Here is a 22,824-nt window from a genome sequence, read left to right as displayed (position 1 = left end):
ACAGACACATCTAAACATCAACTGTTCAGTGGAGACTGCGTGAATCAGGCCATAATGGTCGAATTGCTGCAAAGAAACCACTACTAAAGAACACCAATAATAAGAAGATACTTGCTTTGGCCAAGAAACACAAGCATTGGACATTAGACCGGTGGAAATCTGTCCTTTGTTCTTACGAGTCCAAATGTGAGATTTTTGGTTCTAACCGCCGTGTCTTTGTGAGATGCGGAGTAGGTGAACGGATGATCTCCGCATGTGTGGTTCCCACCGTGAAACATGGAGGAGGAGGTGTGATGGTGTGGGGTGCTTTGCTGGTGACGCTGTCTGATTTATTTAGAATTCAATGCACACTTAGCCAGCATGGCAACCACAGCATTCTGCAGCGATACACCATCCCATCTGATTTGGGCTTAGTGGGACTATCATTTGTTTTTCAATAGGACAATGACCCAAAACACACCTCCAGGCTGTGTAAGGGCTATTTGACCAAGAAAGAGAGTGACGAAGTGCTGCATCAGATGACTTGGCCTCCACAATCACCCAACCTCAAACCAATTGAGATGGTTTGGGATGAGTTGGACCGCAGAGTGAAGGAAAAGCAGCCAACAAGTGCTCAGCATATGTGGGAACTCCTTCAAGACTGTTGGAAAAGCATTCCAGGTGAAGCTGGTTGAGAGAATGCCAAGCGTGTGCAAAGCTATCATCAAGGCAAAGGGTGGCTACTTTGAAGAATCTGACATTTTAAATTAATTTTTATAACTTTTTGTTGTTGTTGGTTACTACATTATTCCATATGTGTTATTTCATAGTTTGGATGTCTTTATTCTATAATGTAGAAAATAGTAAAAATAAAGAAAAACCCTTGAATGAGTAGGTGTGTCCAAACATTTGACTGGTACTGTATATAGGGCAGCAGCCTCAGGTGCAGGGTTGAGTAACCGGGTGGTAGCCGGCTAGTGATGGCTATTTAACAGTCTGATAGCCTTTAAACAGAGAGACTGAAAAACCTGTCTGAGCTTTGATGCACCTATACTGACTTCGCCTTCTGGATGATAGTGGGGTGAACGGGCTGTGGCTCGTGCCGTTGATGTCCTTGATGATCTTTTTGGCCTTCCTGTGACATCGTGTGCTGTAGGTGTCTTGGAGGGCAGGCAGTGTGCCCCCAGTGATGCGATGGGCAGACCGTACCACCCTCTGGAGAGCCCTGTGGTTGCGGGCGTGGAAGTTGCTGTACCTGGCGGTGATACAGCCTGACCGGATGCTCTCAATTGTGCATCTGTGAAAGTTTCTGAGGGTCTTAGGTGCCAAGCTGAATTTCTTCAGCCTCCTGAGGTTGAAGAGGCGCTGTTGCGCCTTCTTCACCACACTGTCTGTGTGGGTAGACCTTTTCAGATCGTCAGTGACGTGTACGACCAGGAACTTGAAGCTTTCCACCTTCTCTACTGCGGTCCCTTTGATGTGGATAGGGGCGTGCTCCTCCCTCTGCTGTTTCCCGAAGTCCACTTCGTTTTGTTGATGGAGAGTTTATTTTCCTGGCAAGACTCTGCCAGTGCCCTCACCTCCTCCCTGTAGGCTGTCTCCTCATTGTTGGTAATCAGGCTGTTGTGTCGTCTGCAAACTTGATGATTGAGTTGGTGTGCTTGGCCACAGTCGTGGGTGAACAGGGAGTACAGGAGGGGGATGAGCACACAACGTCATGGGGCCCCTGTGTTGAGGATCAGTGAAGTGGAGGTATTGTTTCCTACCTTCACCACCTGGGGGTGGCCCGTCAGGAAGTCCAGGACCCAGTTGCACAGGGCGAGGTTCAGACCTAGTGCCCCGAGCTTAATGGGTACTATGGTGTTGAATGCTGAGCTATAGTCAATGAACAGCATTCTGACGTAGGTATTCCTCAGATGGGATAGAGCAGTACAATGGCGATTGCATCGCCTGTGGATCTATTGGGGCGGTAAGCAAATGAGAGTGGATCTTGGGTGTCAGTGGAGGTGATATGATCCTTAACTAGCCTCTCAAAGCACTTCAAATCAAAGTTTATTTGTCACGTGTGCCGAAGTGAAATGCTTACTTACAGACTAACCAATAGTGCAAAAAAGGTATTAGGTGAACAATAGGTAGGTGGGTAAAGAAATAAAACAACAGTAAAAAGACAGGCTATATACAGTAGCGAGGCTATAAAAGTAGCGAGGCTACATACAGACACCGGTTTGTCAGACTGATTGAGGTAGTATGTACATGTAGATATGGTTAAAGTGACTATGCATATATGATGAACAGAGAGTAGCAGTAGCGTAAAAGAGGGGTTGGTGGGATACAATGCAGATTGCCCGGTTAGCCAATGTGCGGGAGCACTGGTTGGTCGGCCCAATTGAGGTAGTATGTACATGAACGTATAGTTAAAGTGACTATGCATATATGATAAACAGAGAGTAGCAGCAGCGTAAAAGAGGGGTTGGGGGGGTGATGACAGAAGTGAGTGTTACGGGGCAATAGTCTTTTAGTTCAGTAACCTTTGTATTCTTGGGTACAGGAACAGTGGTGGACATCCTGAAACAAGTGGGGTCAGTTGTAAAAACACTTCCGCCAGCTGGTCTGCACATGCTCTGAGGACGTGGCTAGGGATGCCGTCTGGGCTAGTGCATGCTTACATTTCTTACTCACATCGGCCACGGAGAACGAGAGCCCACAGTCCTTGGGGGCATGCCGCGTCGGTGGCACTGTGTTGTCCTCAAAACAGGCGAAGAAGGTGTTTAGCTTGTCTGGCAGCAAGAAGTTGGTGTCCGCGACGCAGCTGGTTTTCCCTTTGTAGTCCGTGATTGTAGACCCTGCCACATACAGTGGGGCAAAAAAAGTATTTAGTCAGCCACCAATTGTGCAAGTTCTCCCACTTAAAAAGATGAGAGAAGCCTGTCATTTTCATCATAGGTACACTTCAACTGTGACAGACAAAATGAGAAAAAAAATCCGGAAAATCACATTGTAGGATTTTTAATGAATTTATTTGCAAATTATGGTGGAAAATAAGTATTTGGTCACCTACAAAAAAACACTCATGATGAAATTACAGGCCTCTCTCATCTTTTTAAGTGGGAGAACTTGCACAATTGGTGGCTGACTAAATACTTTTTTGCCCCACTGTATGTCTCGTGTCTGAGCCGTTGAATTGCGACTCCACTTTCTCTCTGTACTGACGTTTTGCCTGTTTGATTTCCTTATGGAGGGAATAAATACATTGTTAGCATTCAACCATTTTCCCAGTCACCAGTCACCTGGGTAAATGCGGTGGTTTGCGCTTTCAGTTTTGTGCGAATGGTTTACCATTCAATGTTGTGATCGTTGATAATATTAATACAGTAGCTGGTTGGATTTCCTTTTTTAATAATTGCTGTCCTTTCTGTTTCTCTTTTTTTTTTTTTTTTTTTTACAGTTTTGGAAAAGGAGGTTGATACTCTCAAGTCTCAGCCAAAAGGCAATTCAGGTGACTCCATCATACAGGTTTGTGGTCTTAAAATCTTACATGAGAAAATGTATAATCTCATGCTGCTGAAGTGCAAAGGTGTTCTGCTCATTTCTATTTTATTAATGAGTGATTGTCAGTAATGTGTTTTCCATTCTGTTCTACTAGGAACTGACCGAGAGGATGAGTGCCTTGTTGCTGGAAAAGGCTGAGACCCAGCAGAGTGCGGTGTTGCTGCGGAAGGAGAATGAGAAGGTCAAGCACCGGGAACAGGTGAACTATAGTAGACCATGTCATCTGTCTGTGTAGGCCAGACCAGTAGTCACCCACCCTGGCCCTTGATAACTACAGGGTGTTTAGCCTTTTGTTCCAGTCCAGTTCTAACTTTGTTTTCTGTTGAATATGACCAGGATGCAGTAGAGAAACTGGCCACCCTGCTGGGAGAGTTGGACCAGGCCAAGGAAGACCACCAGAAGAAAATTGCAGCCTTGGAGAAGAGCTTAGACTCATCCCAAGCCAAACACAAAGAAGAAGTTGAATTTTTCCAGAGGCTTCTGAGGAAGAAAGAAGAGAATGACAGAGAGAAAGAGAGCGAAAGAGAGAAAGAAAAGCAGAGAGAAAGGGAACACACAAACCAGAGTGTAGAAGCCGTTAGCTGCAGCCTGGAGTCACAGATCCTGAGTCTGCAGACAGAGCTAGCTGCAGCCTTGGAGCGAAGCACCCAGGTGGCTTCAGCGCTGCAAGAAGACCACCAGAGGGCGCTGACAGAGGTTAGTTAAAAATTAGTGTATAAAAAATGTCACAAAAGAAAAACCGTTACACTGTTGTAAGCTGATAGTTGATGAAGACCACCTGCTTTAAATGTTGCAATAAAGTGTGTGTGTGTTTATTTTCCTTTCAGGCCCAGCAGGAAGTAGAGAACCTGAGAGAGGAGTTGGCTCAGCATAGTGTGCAACATGAAGAGGAGCTGAGAGCTCTGGAAGAGGACTTTGAGATGGAGAAAGAGAGACTGCTACTCCTCCAAGAGGAGCTCAGTGAGCAGCTGGCTCTCAAAGACAGGTGGGGCCTAGTGCTACACATTGGTGATGGATGAGCTAAGTCATACAATGTACAGTAAAATACTTTGAGCAGCTAGAAAAAGTGCTTTATTAATCCAATCTTCTACCTCTTGTTATGACAGCTTCCTGCAAGATGTGCAGGAAGGTGAGGAGGAGCCTAGCGGCCGCAGCTCAGGAATAGCCAGGATGTTGGAGCTGTCTGGTTTAAGTCTGATTGATGCCAGTGATGGAGAGACAGAGAGCGGACAGCTACGATCTGCCCTGGAGGACCAGCAATCCCAGAATACCATGCTGCAAGACGAGCTGACCTTCCTGGGGAATGTAAAGACTAAACTGGAGGCGGAGCTTGAGAGGGTGAGGGAGGAGTTTCATACAGAGAAGGAGGAACTACAGTTTAAAATCGAAGAGTTGCTGATGACCCGGGAGGTTGCGACCCCTAACCGTGACCTTCAGGAGGCTCAAGCTTTCACTCAGCTCCAGCAGAGCGGCCCACAGAGAGATTCAGTGGACGGCCTACCTGCCAGTCCTGCTAGCCCTTCCAGCCTCAGACAGAGCCTGTCCTGCCCTGTCCCTGGTGCAGCCCACCAGAGCCTGACCCTGCAAGAACAGCAGGGTCAGGCTCAGGAGCTGAGGTCCCAGTGTGAGTACCTAGACAGGAGCCAGGCGGTGGCTGAGTACGAACACACCAGAGACATCCTGAGAGGCCTGGAGACTGAGCTAGGTCAGAGGACCGGGGACGTCACCAGACAGTATGAAGCTATGAAGGAACATGCGGCTTCTGCAGTCCAGGAGCTACAGGAGAGCGTCAGAAGGCTTACTGAGGAGCGAGATGGTCTGGTGGAGAGGGTGAAAGGGTTCGATGAAGACAGAGACAGCCTGTTGGAAAAGGTCCAGGGCCTGGAGAAGAGGCTGGAGAGCTTCCTAAAGCAGACACAGGCAGCCGAGGGGCTGAAAGAGCAGCTGCAGACGTCTATGGAGGAGAAGACTGCGTTAGCCCTCAAGCTAAAGAACTCAGTAGAGGCGCAGACAGTGTTAGCGTCTGAGCTAAAAGCATCTCTTGAGGTGCAGACAGTGTTAGCTGTAGAGCTAAGGGCTTCAGTGGAGGATCTGAGCAAGCAGAACGGGGAGATCCTCTCTCAGCTACAGATGAAGGAGAGTGCTGTTCAGGAGTTAGAGGAAACAGTCGATGTGGTGAGCACAGAGAGAGACAGAACACTGTCAGCACTGCAGGACAGAGAGATGGAGGTGATGAGGCTGTGGGAGGAAAGAGAGAGGGAGGTGGAGGAGAGTCAAGGCCAAAGAGAGGAGGTGGTTGAGCTACAGGCTCGTATAGAGGAGTTAGAGAAGGAGAGGAGCCTGCTGAAGAGTAATCTAGAGGTGGTGCAGAGGGAGAGTTCTAAGAATGTGCAGGGGAGCCCAGGGGAGGAGGTGGAGGAGCTACAGGCTCGTATAGACGAGCTGGAGAAGGAGAGGAGCCTGCTGAAGAGTAATCTGGGGGAGGTGGTGGGAGATACTGAAGCTCTACAGAAAGACCTAAGAGAGATGAAACTGGCCAATGAGAAGATGAGAACAGAGAACCAAGAACTACTGACACAGGTCAGCCAGGCTACAGAGACACTGGTAGACAGAGAGAGGGAGGAAAAGGAGGGGAGAGAGACGGAGAGAGAGGAGGAGGAAGAACAGGCGAAGAAGGAGAGGAGAGAGCTACAACAGCAGCTAACAGAGAAGGACACAGTGATATCTCAGCTGAGAAGTGAGATGGCTGGCTTACTCGTAAGTACTTCTTCTGGCTTCTTTCCTTCAAAACATCTACACAACATCTAAAGGACATAAAGGGATTGCTTTTTTGCCCACCGCTTTTTTCTTAAGCCATGGTTTGTCAAAGTGACTGCTGTGGTATTTTTCATTAGTTCTACAGATTGACTTTTTCCTCCCTCTCTCTTTCCCCCCACCAGTCTTCAGCCCCGTCTCCTGTCTCAGAGGAGAACACAGCCAATGAGTTCACTGAGAAAATCGGTATGTTCCTAATTACTACTGTCCAATGTAGAACAGGAAACGCTGTGTAATAATACTATGACAGATGAGCAATACAAAACATGTAATTATTGTTTGTTTTGAGATGATCTTCCTCAATGTTTATTAAGCTCATTTAAGAATGACAGATACAAAGTGCCAATCATTGAGGGATACTGATTCCTCCAATGATCTGTGTGTGATGATGTCTCCTCCCTCCATCTCAGCCCTGCTGGAGAAGGAAAGCAAAGAGAAGGATGAGAGGATGAATAAGATCAAGGCGGTGGCTGTGAAAGCCAGGAAGGAGCTGGACACCAGCAGGAAAGAGGCTGTGTCGCTGAAGGAGGAAGTGGAGGTGTTGAAGGCTGAGAGAGAGAGAGTGACCAGCTCAATGAAAGACATCATCCATGGAGCAGAGGGATACAAGGTACTACTCACCCCTGACCCCTAGCCCAGACCCCTCACTACATCCCTACCGTATACAGAATGAACAACACAGAATAGTGAATTGCTTATTTAGCCGGTGGTACAAATCTGTTTTATTACAAAAAACACTTGAAGAGATGATGAGGAAAATAACAGTGGCTTTTCCCCCAATGCTCTAGCTTTCTGGCCATAGCTGCTAAGTGTGTCTGTTCAGCAGAGAGCTTTCTGTTTGTGTTTCAGTTAGTATAATGCACAACAGCCACATTAAATGGGATCAGACGGTTGTCTTTATGAATTGGCTCTGGAAGCCATTAGAGATCAAATCACTCTGCTGTGTTTAATGGGAGTTTTGTTCTAGACCTGAATGGATGACCGAAAATAACTTCTGGACATCAGAACAGCGATTACTCACCACGGACTGGAAGAAACGTTTTCCTTTAACGAGTCCGACGAGAAGGATATCCTGCTTTCACTGGATCGGGCCCAGGTCCCTGCCTTTTGCGTGAAGAAAAGACGCAGGAAAAGTGGCCGCAGATTGGGCAGCCTTCTGAGAATCCGTAGGCGAGCGAGTAAACTCCCACTGGCAGCCGTTCTTCTTGCTAACTTGCAATCATTGGAAAATAAAATTGATGACCTACGATTAAGATTATCCTACCAACGGGACAAAAACTGTAACATCTTGTGTTTCACCGAGACGTGGCTGAACAATGATACGGACAATATATAGCTAGCGGGATTTTCCATGCACCGGCAGAACAGAGACGCTACCTCTGGTAAGACAAGTTATTTGTCAATAACAGCTGGTGCTCGATGTCTAATATTAAAAAAGTCTCGAGGTATTGCTCACCTGAGGTAGAGTACCTTATGTTAAGCTGTAGACCGCACTATCTACCAAGAGAGTTCTTATCTATATTATTCGTAGCCGTCTATTTACTACCACGAAGCTGGCACTAAGACTGCTCTCAACCAACTCTAAGGCCATAAGCAAAGAAGAAAATGCTCACTCAGAAGTGGCTCTCCTAGTGGCCGGGGACTTTAATGCAGGCAAACTTAAATCGGTTTTACCAAATTTTTACCAGCATGTCACATGTGCAACCAGAGAAGAAAAAAATCCTAGACCACCAACACCATCATTAAGTTTGCTGACGACATAACAGTGATAGGCCTGATCACTGACAACGATGAGACGGCCTAGAGGTCAGAGAACTGGCAGTGTGTTGCCAGCACAACAATATCTCCCTCAATGTGTGCAAGACAAAGGAGCTGATCGTGGACTACAGGAAAAGGCGGGTCGAACAGGCCCCTATTAACATCGACGGGGCTGTAGTTGAGCGGGTCGAGAGTTTCAAGTTCCTTCGTGTCCACATCACCAATGAACTATTATGGTCCAAACATACCAAAACAGTCGAAGAGGGCACTACAAAACTTTTTCCCCCCTCAGGAGACCGAAAATATTTGGCATGGGTCCCCAGATCCTCAAAAGGTCCTACAGCTGCACCATTGAGAGCATCCTGACCATTTGCATCACCACCTGGTATGGCAACTGCTCGGCATCTGACCGTAAGATGCAACAGAGGGTAGTGCGAACAGCCCAGTACATCACTTTGGCCAAACTTCCTGCCATCCACGACCTATATACTAGCCGGTGTCACAGGAAAACCCATAAAATTGTCAGAGACTCCAGTCACCCAAGTTATAGACTGTTTTCTCTGCTACCGCACGGCAAGCGGTACCGGAGCGCCAAGGTTCGGAACAAAAGGCTCCTCAACAGTTACTACCCTCAAGCCATTAGATTGCTGAACAATTAATAACATCGCCACCGGACAATTTGCATTGACCCCCGCCCCCCTTTGTACACTGCTGCTACTCACTGTTTATTATCTGTGCATAGTCACTTCACCCCCACCTACATGTACACATTACCTCAACTAGCCTGTACCCCCGCACACTGACTCAGTACCAGTGCCCCCTGTATATAGCCTCGTTATTCTTATTGTGTTACTTTTTTACATTTTTTTTTTTTACTTTAGTCTACCTGGTAAATATTTTCTTAACTCTTCTTGAACTGCACTGTTGGTTAAGGGCTTGTAAGTAAGCATTTCAGGGTAAAGTCTGCACTTATTGTGTTCGGCGCATGTGAAGTTTGAATACCCTGTCGCTGTAGAACAGGCAGCTTGACATTCGAGCCCTGAATGCTGATTTTGCTGCATGCCGTGGTATATCAGACCCGATTTATAGAGAGAACATGTATTTTTAATGTTCTAATTACGTTGTTAACCAGTTTATAATAGCAATAAGGCTCCTCGGGGGTTTGTGTTATATGGCCAATATACCACGGCTAAGGGCTGTGTCTAGGCACTCCGTGTTGTGTCGTGCATAAAACATACCACACCACCTCGTGCCTCATTGCCTAATTAAGCTGCACAACGCCTATTCAATAGTGAATGTGTTTAATACTAAGTGTGTGTGTTGCAGAACTTGCAGCTGGACTACGACAGGCAGACAGAGCAGCTGGATAAGGAGAGAGAGACGGTGGAGGGAGCTGAGAAACAGATCTCTGAGCTGACCAAACGACTAAACAACGCAGTACAACAGGTAACACAGACACACACACAAATCATGCTCAGAAGTCATCCAGCGTGCTCAACCAAACTGACAATTTCCCCCTCGGTCCAAATACAAACTGTCCATTAGTTCATTATTTTCATTCCTCCTCTTCTTATGATTATATTTTCCTCTTCCTAATTGTCTGTTTCTTGTGAAGTAACGGAGTGTGTGTAAATTAACCAGTGGCTGGTTCCATCTGCTGTTGTGGTGTTGTCAGTCTACTGAGACAGATGCTGGTCTTGGCTGTGTGAGCCGAGAGCTCCCCTGGGACAATACAGACAGAGAAACTCATAACAGTGTCTGAGACATCCCTGGATGTCTTTATGTTAGATATGTTTACGTGATGTGATGTTATTGTTGAAGTGTTCTGTATCCCTGGTTGGCTGATTTATATGGCCAAGGGGACTGGTGTTTGCCAAGAACTCATGAGTGAAGTTTGATTGTGTGTGTGTTCTGTGTCCAGCATGAACAGCTGTGGTCGGAGAGAGAGGACCTGATGACCGAATTGGAGACTCTGAGGAATACGGTGAGACAGATGGAAGGACAGACAGCAGAACTACACAGACAGACAGACACCCTGAACAGAGACCTGCAGGCTGAGCGACTACTGAAGGAACAGAAGACAAAGGTGTGTGTGTGTGTGTGTGTGAGAACTATTTTTGTTCAATGCACTGATTGTAAGTCGCTCTGGATAAGAGCGTCTGCTAAATTACCTAAATGTGTGTACACGTTTTACTATTCTTCTGAGTACCAGAAGTCCTCACAAGAATTGTAAAGTAACAGAAATTCAGTGAGGACATTTTTTCCAGTCATCGCTTCTAAAAAGGCTATTTTAGACTTAAGGGGTATGTTTAAGGTTAGGGAAAATAGGATTTGGAATCAGTTGTTGGTCACCCAAAAATATAACCGTGTTTTGTGTCTCCAGGAGCTGTCATCGTTGCAGAAGGAGGTGGAGGAGTTGACAGTTCAGCTCCGCAGACAGAAGCAGCAGTCTCAGCAGACAACACAGGAGCTGGAGCAGCTACGCAAGGTACACAGTACCCCGCACACACACGCACAAACATGGCAAGGCCACTTAAATAAAGAGGTGGTAAAGCTCTTACTTATAACCTTCACTGGGAGCTGTGTGTCCTGATGTTGTGATGTGTGTCCTGATGTTGTGATGTGTGTCGTGGTGATGTGATGTGTGTCGTGATGTTGTGATGTCGTGATGTGTGTCGTGGTGTTGTGATGTGTGTCGTGGTGTTGTGATGTGTGTCGTGATGTTGTGATGTTGTGATGTGTGTCGTGATGTGTGCCGTGATGTTGTGTGCCGTGATGTCGTGATGTGTGCCGTGATGTTGTGTGCCGTGATGTTGTGTGCCGTGATGTTGTGTGCCGTGATGTTGTGTGCCGTGATGTCGTGATGTGTGCCGTGATGTGTGCCGTGATGTTGTGTGCCGTGATGTTGTGTGCCGTGATGTTGTGTGCCGTGATGTCGTGATGTGTGCCGTGATGTTGTGTGCCGTGATGTCGTGATGTGTGCCGTGATGTCGTGATGTGTGTCGTGATATTGTGTGTCGTGATGTTGTGTGCCGTGATGTCGTGATGTGTGCCGTGATGTGTGCCGTGATGTTGTGATGTGTGCCGTGATGTGTGTCGTGATGTGTGTCGTGATGTGTGTCGTGATGTTGTGTGTCGTGATGTTGTGTGCCGTGATGTCGTGATGTGTGCCGTGATGTGTGCCGTGATGTCGTGATGTGTGCCGTGATGTGTGTCGTGATGTTGTGTGTCGTGATGTCGTGATGTGTGCCGTGATGTCGTGATGTGTGCCGTGATGTGTGCCGTGATGTGTGCCGTGATGTCGTGATGTGTGCCGTGATGTGTGCCGTGATGTGTGTCGTGATGTGTGTCGTGATGTGTGTCGTGATGTTGTGTGTCGTGATGTCGTGATGTGTGCCGTGATGTGTGCCGTGATGTCGTGATGTGTGCCGTGATGTGTGCCGTGATGTGTGCCGTGATGTGTGCCGTGATGTCGTGATGTGTGTCGTGATGTGTGCCGTGATGTTGTGATGTGTGCCGTGATGTGTGCCGTGATGTCGTGATGTGTGTCGTGATGTGTGTCGTGATGTGTGTCGTGATGTGTGTCGTGATGTTGTGTGCCGTGATGTTGTGTGTCGTGATGTGTGTCGTGATGTGTGTCGTGATGTGTGTCGTGATGTGTGTCGTGATGTTGTGTGCCGTGATGTTGTGTGCCGTGATGTTGTGTGCCGTGATGTTGTGTGCCGTGATGTTGTGTGCCGTGATGTTGTGTGCCGTGATGTTGTGTGCCGTGATGTTGTGTGCCGTGATGTTGTGTGCCGTGATGCCGTGATGTTGTATGCCGTGATATTGTGTGCCGTGATGTTGTGTGCCGTGATGTCGTGATGTGTGCCGTGATATTGTGTGCCGTGATGTTGTGTGTCGTGATGTTGTGTGCCGTGATGTCGTGATGTGTGCCGTGATGTGTGTCGTGATGTGTGTCGTGATGTGTGTCGTGATGTTGTGTGTCGTGATGTTGTGTGCCGTGATGTCGTGATGTGTGCCGTGATGTGTGCCGTGATGTCGTGATGTGTGTCGTGATGTGTGTCGTGATGTTGTGTGTCGTGATGTTGTGTGCCGTGATGTCGTGATGTGTGCCGTGATGTGTGCCGTGATGTCGTGATGTGTGTCGTGATGTGTGCCGTGATGTGTGTCGTGATGTGTGTCGTGATATTGTGTGCCGTGATGTTGTGTGTCGTGATGTTGTGTGCCGTGATGCCGTGATGTGTGCCGTGATGTGTGCCGTGATGTCGTGATGTGTGCCGTGATGTGTGTCGTGATGTGTGTCGTGATGTGTGTCGCGATGTGTGTCGTGATGTGTGCCGGGATGTGTGCCGTGATGTGTGCCGTGATGTGTGCCGGGATGTGTGTCGTGTTGTCGCGATGTGTGTCGCGATGTGTGTCGCGATGTGTGTCGCGATGTTGTGTCGCGATGTCGTGATGTGTGTCGTGATGTGTGCCGTGATGTGTGCCGTGATGTGTGCCGTGATGTGTGCCGTGATGTGTGCCGTGTTGTCGCGATGTGTGTCGCGATGTGTGTCGCGATGTGTGCCGCGATGTGTGCCGCGTTGTTGTGATGTGTGTCGCGATGTGTGTCGCGATGTTGTGTCGCGATGTTGTGTTGTGATGTTGTAATGTGTGTCGTGTTGCCTCTAGTCCGAAAAAACAACACTCAGAATCTAGCAGGATGTCAAAGTAACACTGGAAGCTGCTTTTCCATTACTCATACTAAGATGTGTGTAGAAATGGGATTGTGTGTTTATATGTTACGATGCAGACAGTGTGTATCTTTATTTCACCTTTATTTAACCAGGTAGGCTAGTTGAGAACACCTTTATTTAACCAGGTAGGCTAGTTGAGAACACCTTTATTTAACCAGGTAGGCTAGTTGAGAACAAGTTCTCGTTTGCAACTGCGACCTGGCCAAGATAAAGCGTAGCAATTCAACATATACAACAACGCAGAGTTACACATGGAATAAACAAAACATACAGTCAATTATACAGTAGAACAAAAGATAACAAAAAGTCTATAAACAGTGAGTGCAAATTAGGTAAGTTAAGGAAATAAATAGGCCATGGTGGCGAAGTAATTACAATATAGCAATTAAACACAGGAATGGTAGATCGGTAGAAGATTAATGTGCAGGTAGAAATACTGGGGTGCAAAGGAGCAAAATAAATAAATAAATACCAGTATGGGGATGAGGTAGGTAGATAGATGGGCTGTTTACAGATGGGCTATGTACAGGTGCAGTGATCTGTAAGCTGCTCTGGTGCTTAAAGCTAGTGAGGGAGATTTTTGCAATTTGTTCCAGTCATGGGCAGCAGAGAACTGGAAGGAAAGACGACCAAAGGAGGAATTGGCTTTGGGAGTGACCAGTGAGATATACCTGATCTATATTGATCTGTTGTGAATGTGTGTGTGTCATTCTTCCAGGAGGCCCAGCAGAGCTCGTTGTTGGACATGGAGATGGCAGACTATGAACGCCTGGTCAAAGAACTCAACACCAAACTGTCAGAGAAGGACGTGTGTGTGGAGGAGCTGAAAACACAGATACACACACACACACAGAAAGAAGACACACTCAACCAGGAGATCGGTACCCACAAACACTGATCCCTACCATTTGCCCCACTGACATACTTTTACTTACTTTCCTAACGAAAGCACTAAATATTTTTTTACATTTAGTCAGTTGAGAACAAATTATTATTTACAATGGCAGCCAAACCCTCCCCTAACCCAGACGACCCGGGGCCAATTGTGCGCCACCCTATGCGAATCCCGATCATGGCCGGTTGTAATACAGCCTGGGATCGAACCCGGGTTTGTAGTGACGCCTCTAGCACGCCTTAGACTGCTGTGCCACTCAAGGAACCCCTAACAATCTAAGTTTACTGAAAATCAAAAGTGTATATGTCTCTATAATATGTTTAATTCATTATAACAATGGCCTTTCTACTGTTATCCATTCTTCTAACCTGTTTCTGTGTGTTCTCCCAGAGGTTCTGAAGTCCCAGATGGACCAGGGGGAGGATAAGAGCTCCAAGATGAAACAGCTGCTGGTGAAAACCAAGAAAGACCTGGCTGATGCCAAGAGACAGGTCAGACCCAAGGGACCTGGTTACCCGGACTACAGAGAGGGTTCCAGTGGACCTCTTCCTACATCACTACTTTAGTCAAATGAGTGTTTACAGTGTTCTGTAATACATTGGAGTTGGGGTTTCCTTGAATGTGTAGTGGCTGTGAAGGTAAGTAGTGTATTAAGTGTGTGTTTGTGTGTGTGTGTGTGCAGGAAGCCATTCAGATGATGACGCTGGCCTCTCTGAAGGGAGAGCTGGAGGCACATCAACAGCAACTAGAGAACAACAAGGTAAGATGGCAGACCCTGAACCCATTCAGACAGACTTAATCTGTTGTGAATGTATTGTAATGTTTTTAAAATTGTATAATTGCCTTAATTTTTCCTGGACCCCAGGAAGAGTATCTGCTGCCTTGGCAGCATCTAATGGGGATCTATAATAAATACAAATAGACATCTGAGCCTGCAACAAGACTGTGCTTTCAATGAAACACCTTCTGTCTGAAAGGGGTAATGGACGAGTACGTACTGTGTCACAATGTTATCTGTCCCTAAGTGTTGTATCAGTTATCAGTGGTTCTTGTATAGATCCAGTGCTGTGACCTGACTGCGGAGCGCCACAGACTACAGGAGCAGCTGAGGACTCTGACTGAACAACAGCAGAGAACAAGCAGCTCCCTGCAACAGAGACTGACCACACTACAGCAGGAGGCTAACACTGCCAAGGTAGGTACACGCATAATCATCATCCAGTTCTCTCCTCCCTCTCTCATCTTATTTTCTCTCTCTGCCTTCCCTTTATCTCTCGTCTCCGTTCCTCTACCCTAAACCCCATCTCTCTCTCTCTCATTCTCCCTCACCTTCTCTCTCAACTTCTCTCTCTCCTTCTCCCTCTCCTTCGCACTCCCTCTCCTTTCCTCTCTCCCTCTTCCAACCTCTGTCTGAACCAATGTCTCTCTCTTTCTCTCTCTCTCCATCCCCTCTCTCAGCTCAGGCAGTAGAAATGTCGCTATGGATTTCTCATCAGTTAAGTGTTAGTGTGCAGCTTTGCTAAATGGTTGGAACCAAACATTTTATTATGTGGGTGTCCCCCTGGGGTCCAGTGGGTGATGATGAATGGTACGGTCTGGCTCCACGTTAGAGGAAGTGCTGCTGGGTTTCCTACCTCAGGGACGTACACACTAACACTGTACTATTCATTACAATACTGATACATTGGCACACAATACACCATCATGTTAATGTACTGCTGGTCTGCAGAAACACAACTACATGCAGTTCAGGGTGAAAATAGAGATGTAATATGAAAACCGCTACCACCTAATATGTGCTTCTAAAATGTGTGCTTACAAACAGTTTGTTTGGCTTTTAATTAAGTAAAACATGAATTAATGTGTGATGTGAATGTTATTTCAAAGGCTGAGCTGTCATCTGTCACTGCTGAGTTTGACAGCTATAAGGTCAGAGTTCACAACGTCCTCAAACAACAGAAGAACAAAACCTCAGCACAGAGCGATGGAGACGCCACTAAACAGGAGAGGTATATCTACAGATACTGTGTGTGTCATATGATGATAATGTGTGTGTGTGTGTGGTGTGTGTCATATGATGATAATGTGTGTGTGACAGAGAGCAGACGGAGTCCTTGGTGGACCAGTATAAAGCCAAGCTGCAGGACAGTCAGCAGAGTCTGGCGGTGAGCACTGCAGAACTACAACAGCTCCAGATGGAACATGACACACTGCTGGAACGACACAACAAGATACTGCAGGAGACCGTTGCTAAAGAGGCCGAGCTCAGAGAGAGGTACGGGTTTATGTGTGCCTGAATACTTGTATTACCTCTCAGAGCTAATAGATTTTATCTCAGTCTGTTAACATTCAAGTCCACAGTAACAGCCTTAATCTGTTTGCCCCTCTCTCCTTTAATTCATACTCTCTCCCTCTCTCCTCTCTTCCCCTTCCCCCCCAGATTCATGTCTCTCCAGGCTGAGATTATGTCACTGCGAACAGAGCATGCTCAGACGGTGGGTCAGCTGACCTCGCAGGCCGTGGCCCAGCGCTCCGGGTTCAGGGAGCAGATCCGCCACCTTCAGGATGAACACAGAACTACAGTAGAGACCCTGCAGAACCAGATGACCAGGCTGGAGAACCAACTGTTTACACTGCAGAAACAGACCAGTAAGACGGGAGGGAGAGGAGAGTAGAGAGAGAGAACAGGATTGGGTTGATAGACGGAAAGAGGAGAGTGGGGTTTTGGAAAGGAGAGGAGACGGGGTGAGTGTTGGGTTAAAGAGGGAGAGTGGGAGATAGATAGAGACCAGGGGAAAGGTAGAGCAGGGGTGGTGAGTAGGGCTGTGGCAGTCATGCAGAAGACTGCCGGTCTCAAGGTAGTTGACCGTTAATTAACATAAACATGTTTTGCATCTCCAGACCTCCACACATACAAGCTACTGAGGTGCGCCTTTGGAACAAATCCATTTAATATACACCACCACAATAAATCCATTATTTATTTTAGTCAGGTCTAAAGAAACATGATATGAAGAAAATGTATTTCAAAACAACAGAATATGAGTTGGCCTACTGTGTTATCTGGCTATGCTCCATGCCATAGGCTATAGGATTGTACATTAAGCTGGCTAGATACTGTATGTTATCTGGCTATGCTCCATGCCATAGGCTATAGGATTGTACATTAAGCTGACAAGATAGGCTTATAAGTCCCGTGTCATTATTTTATAGTAAGAATATAATTGAACATAGCTGAATAAAAATATGAAGGATATTTGTCCCATTCCGGATCGAGTTCACATATGAAGGCTATGTTGAACATAAAAGTGATCATTTGAAACAGGTTCTATAGACAACGCTAGATTTAGAGTTATTTGGCAACTTTAGTTGTTAATGATACAAACCTTAGAATGTCTTAGAAATCCAAACATATGGGCTGCATGGTGCGACTATATGCTATTGATGATTTGAGAAAGTAGCAAAGAACTTCCGACTGTTCCTTTCCTCAGACTGCACAGCTGTTCTCTCAAGTGATTTTTACCCATCAGACTATTGTCTTTACTAATATGTAAAATTAGTTTTGATTTAGAATGGCCCCTTATCAAATGGTCAGGAACAGGGGCAGAGGAAGAATCCATGTCATCTGTATGCACTGGAATAGAGAATGAAGGCAGCACGCTTTCCTACCGTCTGGTTTTCAATGATGCCTGGTAGGCTACTTCGTTTTTATAGCAGATCATGTGCTTAATACATACTTCCGGTGCCGACAGAGATGGCCGCCTCGCTTCGCGTTCCTAGGAAACTATGCAGTTAATTTTTTTTTTACGTGTTATTTCTTACATTGGTACCCCAGGTAATCTTAGGTTTCATTACATACAGTTGAGAAGAACTACTGAACATAAGAGCAGTGTCAAGAATATGACTTTCGCGAAGCGGATCCTGTGTTCTGCCTTTCACCCAGGACAACGGAATGGATCCCAGCCGGCGACCCAAAAAAACGACTTCATAAAAGGGGGAAACGGAGCGGTCTTCTGGTCAGACTCCGGAGACGGGCACATCGTGCACCACTCCCTAGCATTCTTCTCGCCAATGTCCAGTCTCTTGACAACAAGGTTGATGAAATCCGAGCAAGGGTAGCATTCCAGAGGGACATGTTCTTTGCGTCACAGAAACATGGCTCACTGGAGAGACGCTATCGGAGTCGGTGCAGGCAGCTGGTTTCTCCACGCATCACGCAGACAGAAACAAACATCTTTCTGGTAAGAAGAGGGGCGGGGGCGTATGCTTCATGGTTACCGTGACGTGGTGTGATCATAACACCATACAGGTACTCAAGTCCTTCTGTTCACCTGATTTAGAATTCCTCACAATCAAATGTCGACCGCATTATCTACCAAGGGAATTCTCTTCGATTATAATCACAGCCGTACATATTCCCCCCCAAGCAGACACATCGATGGCTCTGAACGAACTTTATTTGACTCTTTGCAAACTGGAATCCATTTATCCGGAGGCTGCATTCATTGTAGCTGGGGATTTTAACAAGGCTAATCTGAAAACAAATTTTATCAGCATATCGATTGCGCAACCAGGGCTGGAAAAACCTTGGATCACTGCTATTCTAACTTCCGCGACGCATATAAGGCCCTGCCCCGCCCTCCTTTTGGAAAAGCTGACCACGACTCCATTTTGTTGATCCCTGCCTACAGACAGAAACTAAAACAAGAAGCTCCCGCGCTGAGGTCTGTTCAACGCTGGTCCGACCAATCTGATTCCACACTCCAAGACTGCTTCCATCACGTGGACTGGGATATGTTTCGTATTGTGTCAGACAACAACATTGACGAATACGTTGATTCGGTGAACAAGTTCATTAGAACGTGCGTTGAAGATGTCGTTCCCATAGCAACGATTAAAACATTCCCAAACCAGAAACCGTGGATTGATGGCAGCATTCGCGTGAAACTGAAAGCGCGAACCACTGCTTTTAATCAGGGCAAGGTGACCGGAAACATGACCGAATACAAACAGTGTAACTATTCCCTCCGCAAGGCAATCAAACAAGCTAAGCGTCAGTATAGAGACAAAGTAGAATCTCAATTCAACGGCTCAGACACAAGAGGCATGTGGCAGGGTCTACAGTCAATCACGGATTACAAAAAGAAAACCAGCCCAGTCACGGACCAGGATGTCTTGCTCCCAGGCAGACTAAATAACTGTTTTGCCCGCTTTGAGGACAATACAGTGCCACTGACACTGCCCGCAACTAAAACATGCGGACTCTCCTTCACTGCAGCCGACGTGAGGAAAACATTTAAACGTGTCAACCCTCGCAAGGCTGCAGGCCCAGACGGCATCCCCAGCCGCGCCCTCAGAGCATGCGCAGACCAGCTGGCTGGTGTGTTTACGGACATATTCAATCAATCCCTATCCCAGTCTGTTGTTCCCACATGCTTCAAGAGGGCCACCATTGTTCCTGTTCCCAAGAAAGCTAAGGTAACTAAGCTAAACGACTACCGCCCTGTAGCACTCACTTCCGTCATCATGAAGTGCTTTGAGAGACTAGCCAAGGACCATATCACCTCCACCCTACCTGACACCCTAGACCCACTCCAATTTGCTTACCGCCCAAATAGGTCCACAGACGATGCAATCTCAACCACACTGCACACTGCCCTAACCCATCTGGACAAGAGGAATACCTATGTGAGAATGCTGTTCATCGACTACGGCTCGGCATTTAACACCATAGTGCCCTCCAAGCTCGTCATCAAGCTTGAGACCCTGGGTCTCGACCCCGCCCTGTGCAACTGGGTACTGGACTTCTTGACGGGCCGCCCCCAGGTGGTGAGGGTAGGTAACAACATTTCCACCCCTCTGATCCTCAACACTGGGGCCCCACAAGGGTGCGTTCTGAGCCCTCTCCTGTACTCCCTGTTCACCCACGACTGCGTGGCCATGCACGCCTCTAACTCAATCATCAAGTTTGCGGACGACACAACAGTGGTAGGCTTGATTACCAACAACGACGAGACGGCCTACAGGGAGGAGGTGAGGGCCCTCGGAGTGTGGTGTCAGGAAAATAACCTCACACTCAACGTCAACAAAACTAAGGAGATGATTGTGGACTTCAGGAAACAGCAGAGGGAACACCCCCCTATCCACATCGATGGAACAGTAGTGGAGAGGGTAGTAAGTTTTAAGTTCCTCAGCGTACACATCACAGACAAACTGAATTGGTCCACCCACACAGACAGCATCGTGAAGAAGGCGCAGCAGCGCCTCTTCAACCTCAGGAGGCTGAAGAAATTCGGCTTGTCACCTAAAGCACTCACAAACTTCTACAGATGCACAATCGAGAGCATCCTGTCGGGCTGTATCACCGCCTGGTACGGCAACTGCTCCGCCCACAACCGTAAGGCTCTCCAGAGGGTAGTGAGGTCTGCACAACGCATCACCGGGGGCAAACTACCTGCCCTCCAGGACACGTACACCACCCGATGTCACAGGAAGGCCATAAAGATCATCAAGGACAACCACCACCCGAGCCACTGCCTGTTCACCCCGCTATCATCCAGAAGGCGAGGTCAGTACAGGTGCATCAAAGCTGGGACCGAGAGACTGAAAAACAGCTTCTATCTCAAGGCCATCAGACTGTTAAACAGCCACCACTAACATTGAGTGGCTGCTGCCAACACACTGACTCAACTCCAGCCACTTTAATAATGGGAATTGATGGGAAATGATGTAAAATATATCACTAGCCACTTTAAACAATGCTACCTAATATAATGTTACATACCCTACATTATTCATCTCATATGTATATACTGTACTCTATATCATCTACTGCATCTTTATGTAATACATGTATCACTAGCCACTTTAACTTTAACTATGCCACTTTGTTTACATACTAATCTCATATGTATATACTGCACTCAATACCATCTACTGTATCTTGCCTATGCCGCTCTGTACCATCACTCATTCATATATCTTTATGTACATATTCTTTATCCCCTTACACTTGTGTCTATAAGGTAGTAGTTTTGGAATTGTTAGCTAGATTACTTGTTGGTTATTACTGCATTGTCGGAACTAGAAGCACAAGCATTTCGCTACACTCGCATTAACATCTGCTAACCATGTGTATGTGACAAATAAAATTTGATTTGATTTAATATGAGCAGCTGACAAATAAATACAAAAACACTGACTTCACTCCACACATTAACCACCGTTTGAGGAGTCGGAGGATGCTCTCACTGCTATTCCACGCAAACTCTGTATGCAATGGGCTCTCCAGCCTTGTTCCTGCAGCTACCCAGTGCTTACTTTGGGAAACCAAGTGAAATCTGTTCAGGAACATCGATAGTAACATGTTTTTGCAACTAAACTGTTGACAGCCCCTCTGCATGTTGCAGAAAGGAATAAAGGAAAGGAGGAGATGGGATATTCATTATAGCTAAAGATCATGTGTTACCCAATTAATTATGAAAATATAAAATAAATCCCTATTACTCGGCTTTTCAAATACAAATTGACTAATTGTAGGCTAACTAATTGTAAGCCGTCCTGCACAATGAATCAACAGCAACCCCTAGGGTTATATGTTCTCTCCCAGACTCATGCGTTGACATGTTGGAGCGTAGCATAAGGTAACCAGTCCATCCAATATGCATAATTATACAGTCCTCACTCAAAGGCTAGACCAATTATGTATCAAAGACATCTTAAATCAGTTTAGTTTTATGTTTTTCTGCCATGCGTAATATGCGGTAGGCTATGTATTGTATAATGGCACAATCATCATTTTAATTAAGTGTTTTCTGGGGAGCCTATGCATGTGCTCTAATATGCATATGGGTGTTCTGAATGAATCATCACCTTAGAAAGCTCTGTCCATTTCGTTTACATTGTTTCAACCTGCTGTTGAACTTCTTTCTTCAAATTGATCATCACTGTGAGGTCAGTTTTAAAAGTATAATGGACTGCTTTGATTGTTTGTGATTTTCGATTGCATTTGCACTGTACTTAAGTGACTGCAAATGCAGTTATGCATGTAGTGCATCAAATCAAATCAAATTTTATTTGTCACATACACATGGTTAGCAGATGTTAATGCGAGTGTAGCGAAATGCTTGTGCTTCTAGTTCCGACAATGCAGTAATAACCAACAAGTAATCTAACTAACAATTCCAAAACTACTGTCTTGTACACAGTGTGAGGGGATAAAGAATATGTACATAAGGATATATGAATGAGTGATGGTACAGAGCAGCATAGGCAAGATACAGTAGATGGTATCGAGTACAGTATATACATATGAGATGAGTATGTAAACAAAGTGGCATAGTTAAAGTGGCTAGTGATACATGTATTACATAAGGATACAGTCGATGATATAGAGTACAGTATATACGTATGCATATGAGATGAATAATGTAGGGTAAGTAACATTATATAAGGTAGCATTGTTTAAAGTGGCTAGTGATATATTTACATCATTTCCCATCAATTCCCATTATTAAAGTGGCTGGAGTTGAGTCAGTGTCAGTGTGTTGGCAGCAGCCACTCAATGTTAGTGGTGGCTGTTTAACAGTCTGATGGCCTTGAGATAGAAGCTGTTTTTCAGTCTCTCGGTCCCAGCTTTGATGCACCTGTACTGACCTGGCCTTCTGGATGATAGCGGGGTGAACAGGCAGTGGCTCGGGTGGTTGATGTCCTTGATGATCTTTATGGCCTTCCTGTGACATCGGGTGGTGTAGGTGTCCTGGAGGGCAGGTAGATTGCCCCCGGTGATGCGTTGTGCAGACCTCACTACCCTCTGGAGAGCCTTACGGTTGAGGGCGGAGCAGTTGCCGTACCAGGCAGTGATACAGCCCGCCAGGATGCTCTCGATTGTGCATCTGTAGAAGTTTGTGAGTGCTTTTGGTGACAAGCCAAATTTCTTCAGCCTCCTGAGGTTGAAGAGGCGCTGCTGCGCCTTCTTCACGATGCTGTCTGTGTGGGTGGACCAATTCAGTTTGTCTGTGATGTGTACGCCGAGGAACTTAAAACTTACTACCCTCTCCACTACTGTTCCATCGATGTGGATAGGGGGGT

General features: G+C 46.4%; 1 protein-coding gene across 3 annotated transcripts in view; it reads left to right on the top strand.

The window, feature by feature from the left end:
• The window catches only part of LOC110520377 (GRIP and coiled-coil domain-containing protein 2), a 41,599-nt gene that overhangs the window by 5,772 nt on the left and 13,003 nt on the right, over positions 1 to 22,824 (top strand). For 2 of the 3 annotated variants that reach the window (XM_021597655.2, XM_021597654.2), the window contains exons 4-20: positions 3,425 to 3,492; positions 3,623 to 3,727; positions 3,865 to 4,224; positions 4,356 to 4,513; positions 4,635 to 6,285; positions 6,468 to 6,528; positions 6,753 to 6,952; positions 9,427 to 9,546; positions 10,022 to 10,186; positions 10,484 to 10,588; positions 13,558 to 13,720; positions 14,125 to 14,225; positions 14,417 to 14,494; positions 14,792 to 14,929; positions 15,622 to 15,743; positions 15,833 to 16,009; positions 16,175 to 16,383. In XM_021597655.2, coding sequence (XP_021453330.2) covers positions 3,425 to 3,492; positions 3,623 to 3,727; positions 3,865 to 4,224; positions 4,356 to 4,513; positions 4,635 to 6,285; positions 6,468 to 6,528; positions 6,753 to 6,952; positions 9,427 to 9,546; positions 10,022 to 10,186; positions 10,484 to 10,588; positions 13,558 to 13,720; positions 14,125 to 14,225; positions 14,417 to 14,494; positions 14,792 to 14,929; positions 15,622 to 15,743; positions 15,833 to 16,009; positions 16,175 to 16,383 — 3,981 coding nt within the window. The remainder of the gene's footprint in view (positions 1 to 3,424; positions 3,493 to 3,622; positions 3,728 to 3,864; positions 4,225 to 4,355; positions 4,514 to 4,634; positions 6,286 to 6,467; positions 6,529 to 6,752; positions 6,953 to 9,426; positions 9,547 to 10,021; positions 10,187 to 10,483; positions 10,589 to 13,557; positions 13,721 to 14,124; positions 14,226 to 14,416; positions 14,495 to 14,791; positions 14,930 to 15,621; positions 15,744 to 15,832; positions 16,010 to 16,174; positions 16,384 to 22,824) is intronic. The other variant, XM_036974904.1, reaches the window with a different exon arrangement.

Source organism: Oncorhynchus mykiss, chromosome 3 (assembly GCF_013265735.2).
Source record: "Oncorhynchus mykiss isolate Arlee chromosome 3, USDA_OmykA_1.1, whole genome shotgun sequence".
NCBI lineage: Eukaryota > Metazoa > Chordata > Actinopteri > Salmoniformes > Salmonidae > Oncorhynchus > Oncorhynchus mykiss.
Note: the sequence above shows the minus strand (reverse complement) of the source record. Positions and strands in the feature narration are given on the sequence as shown.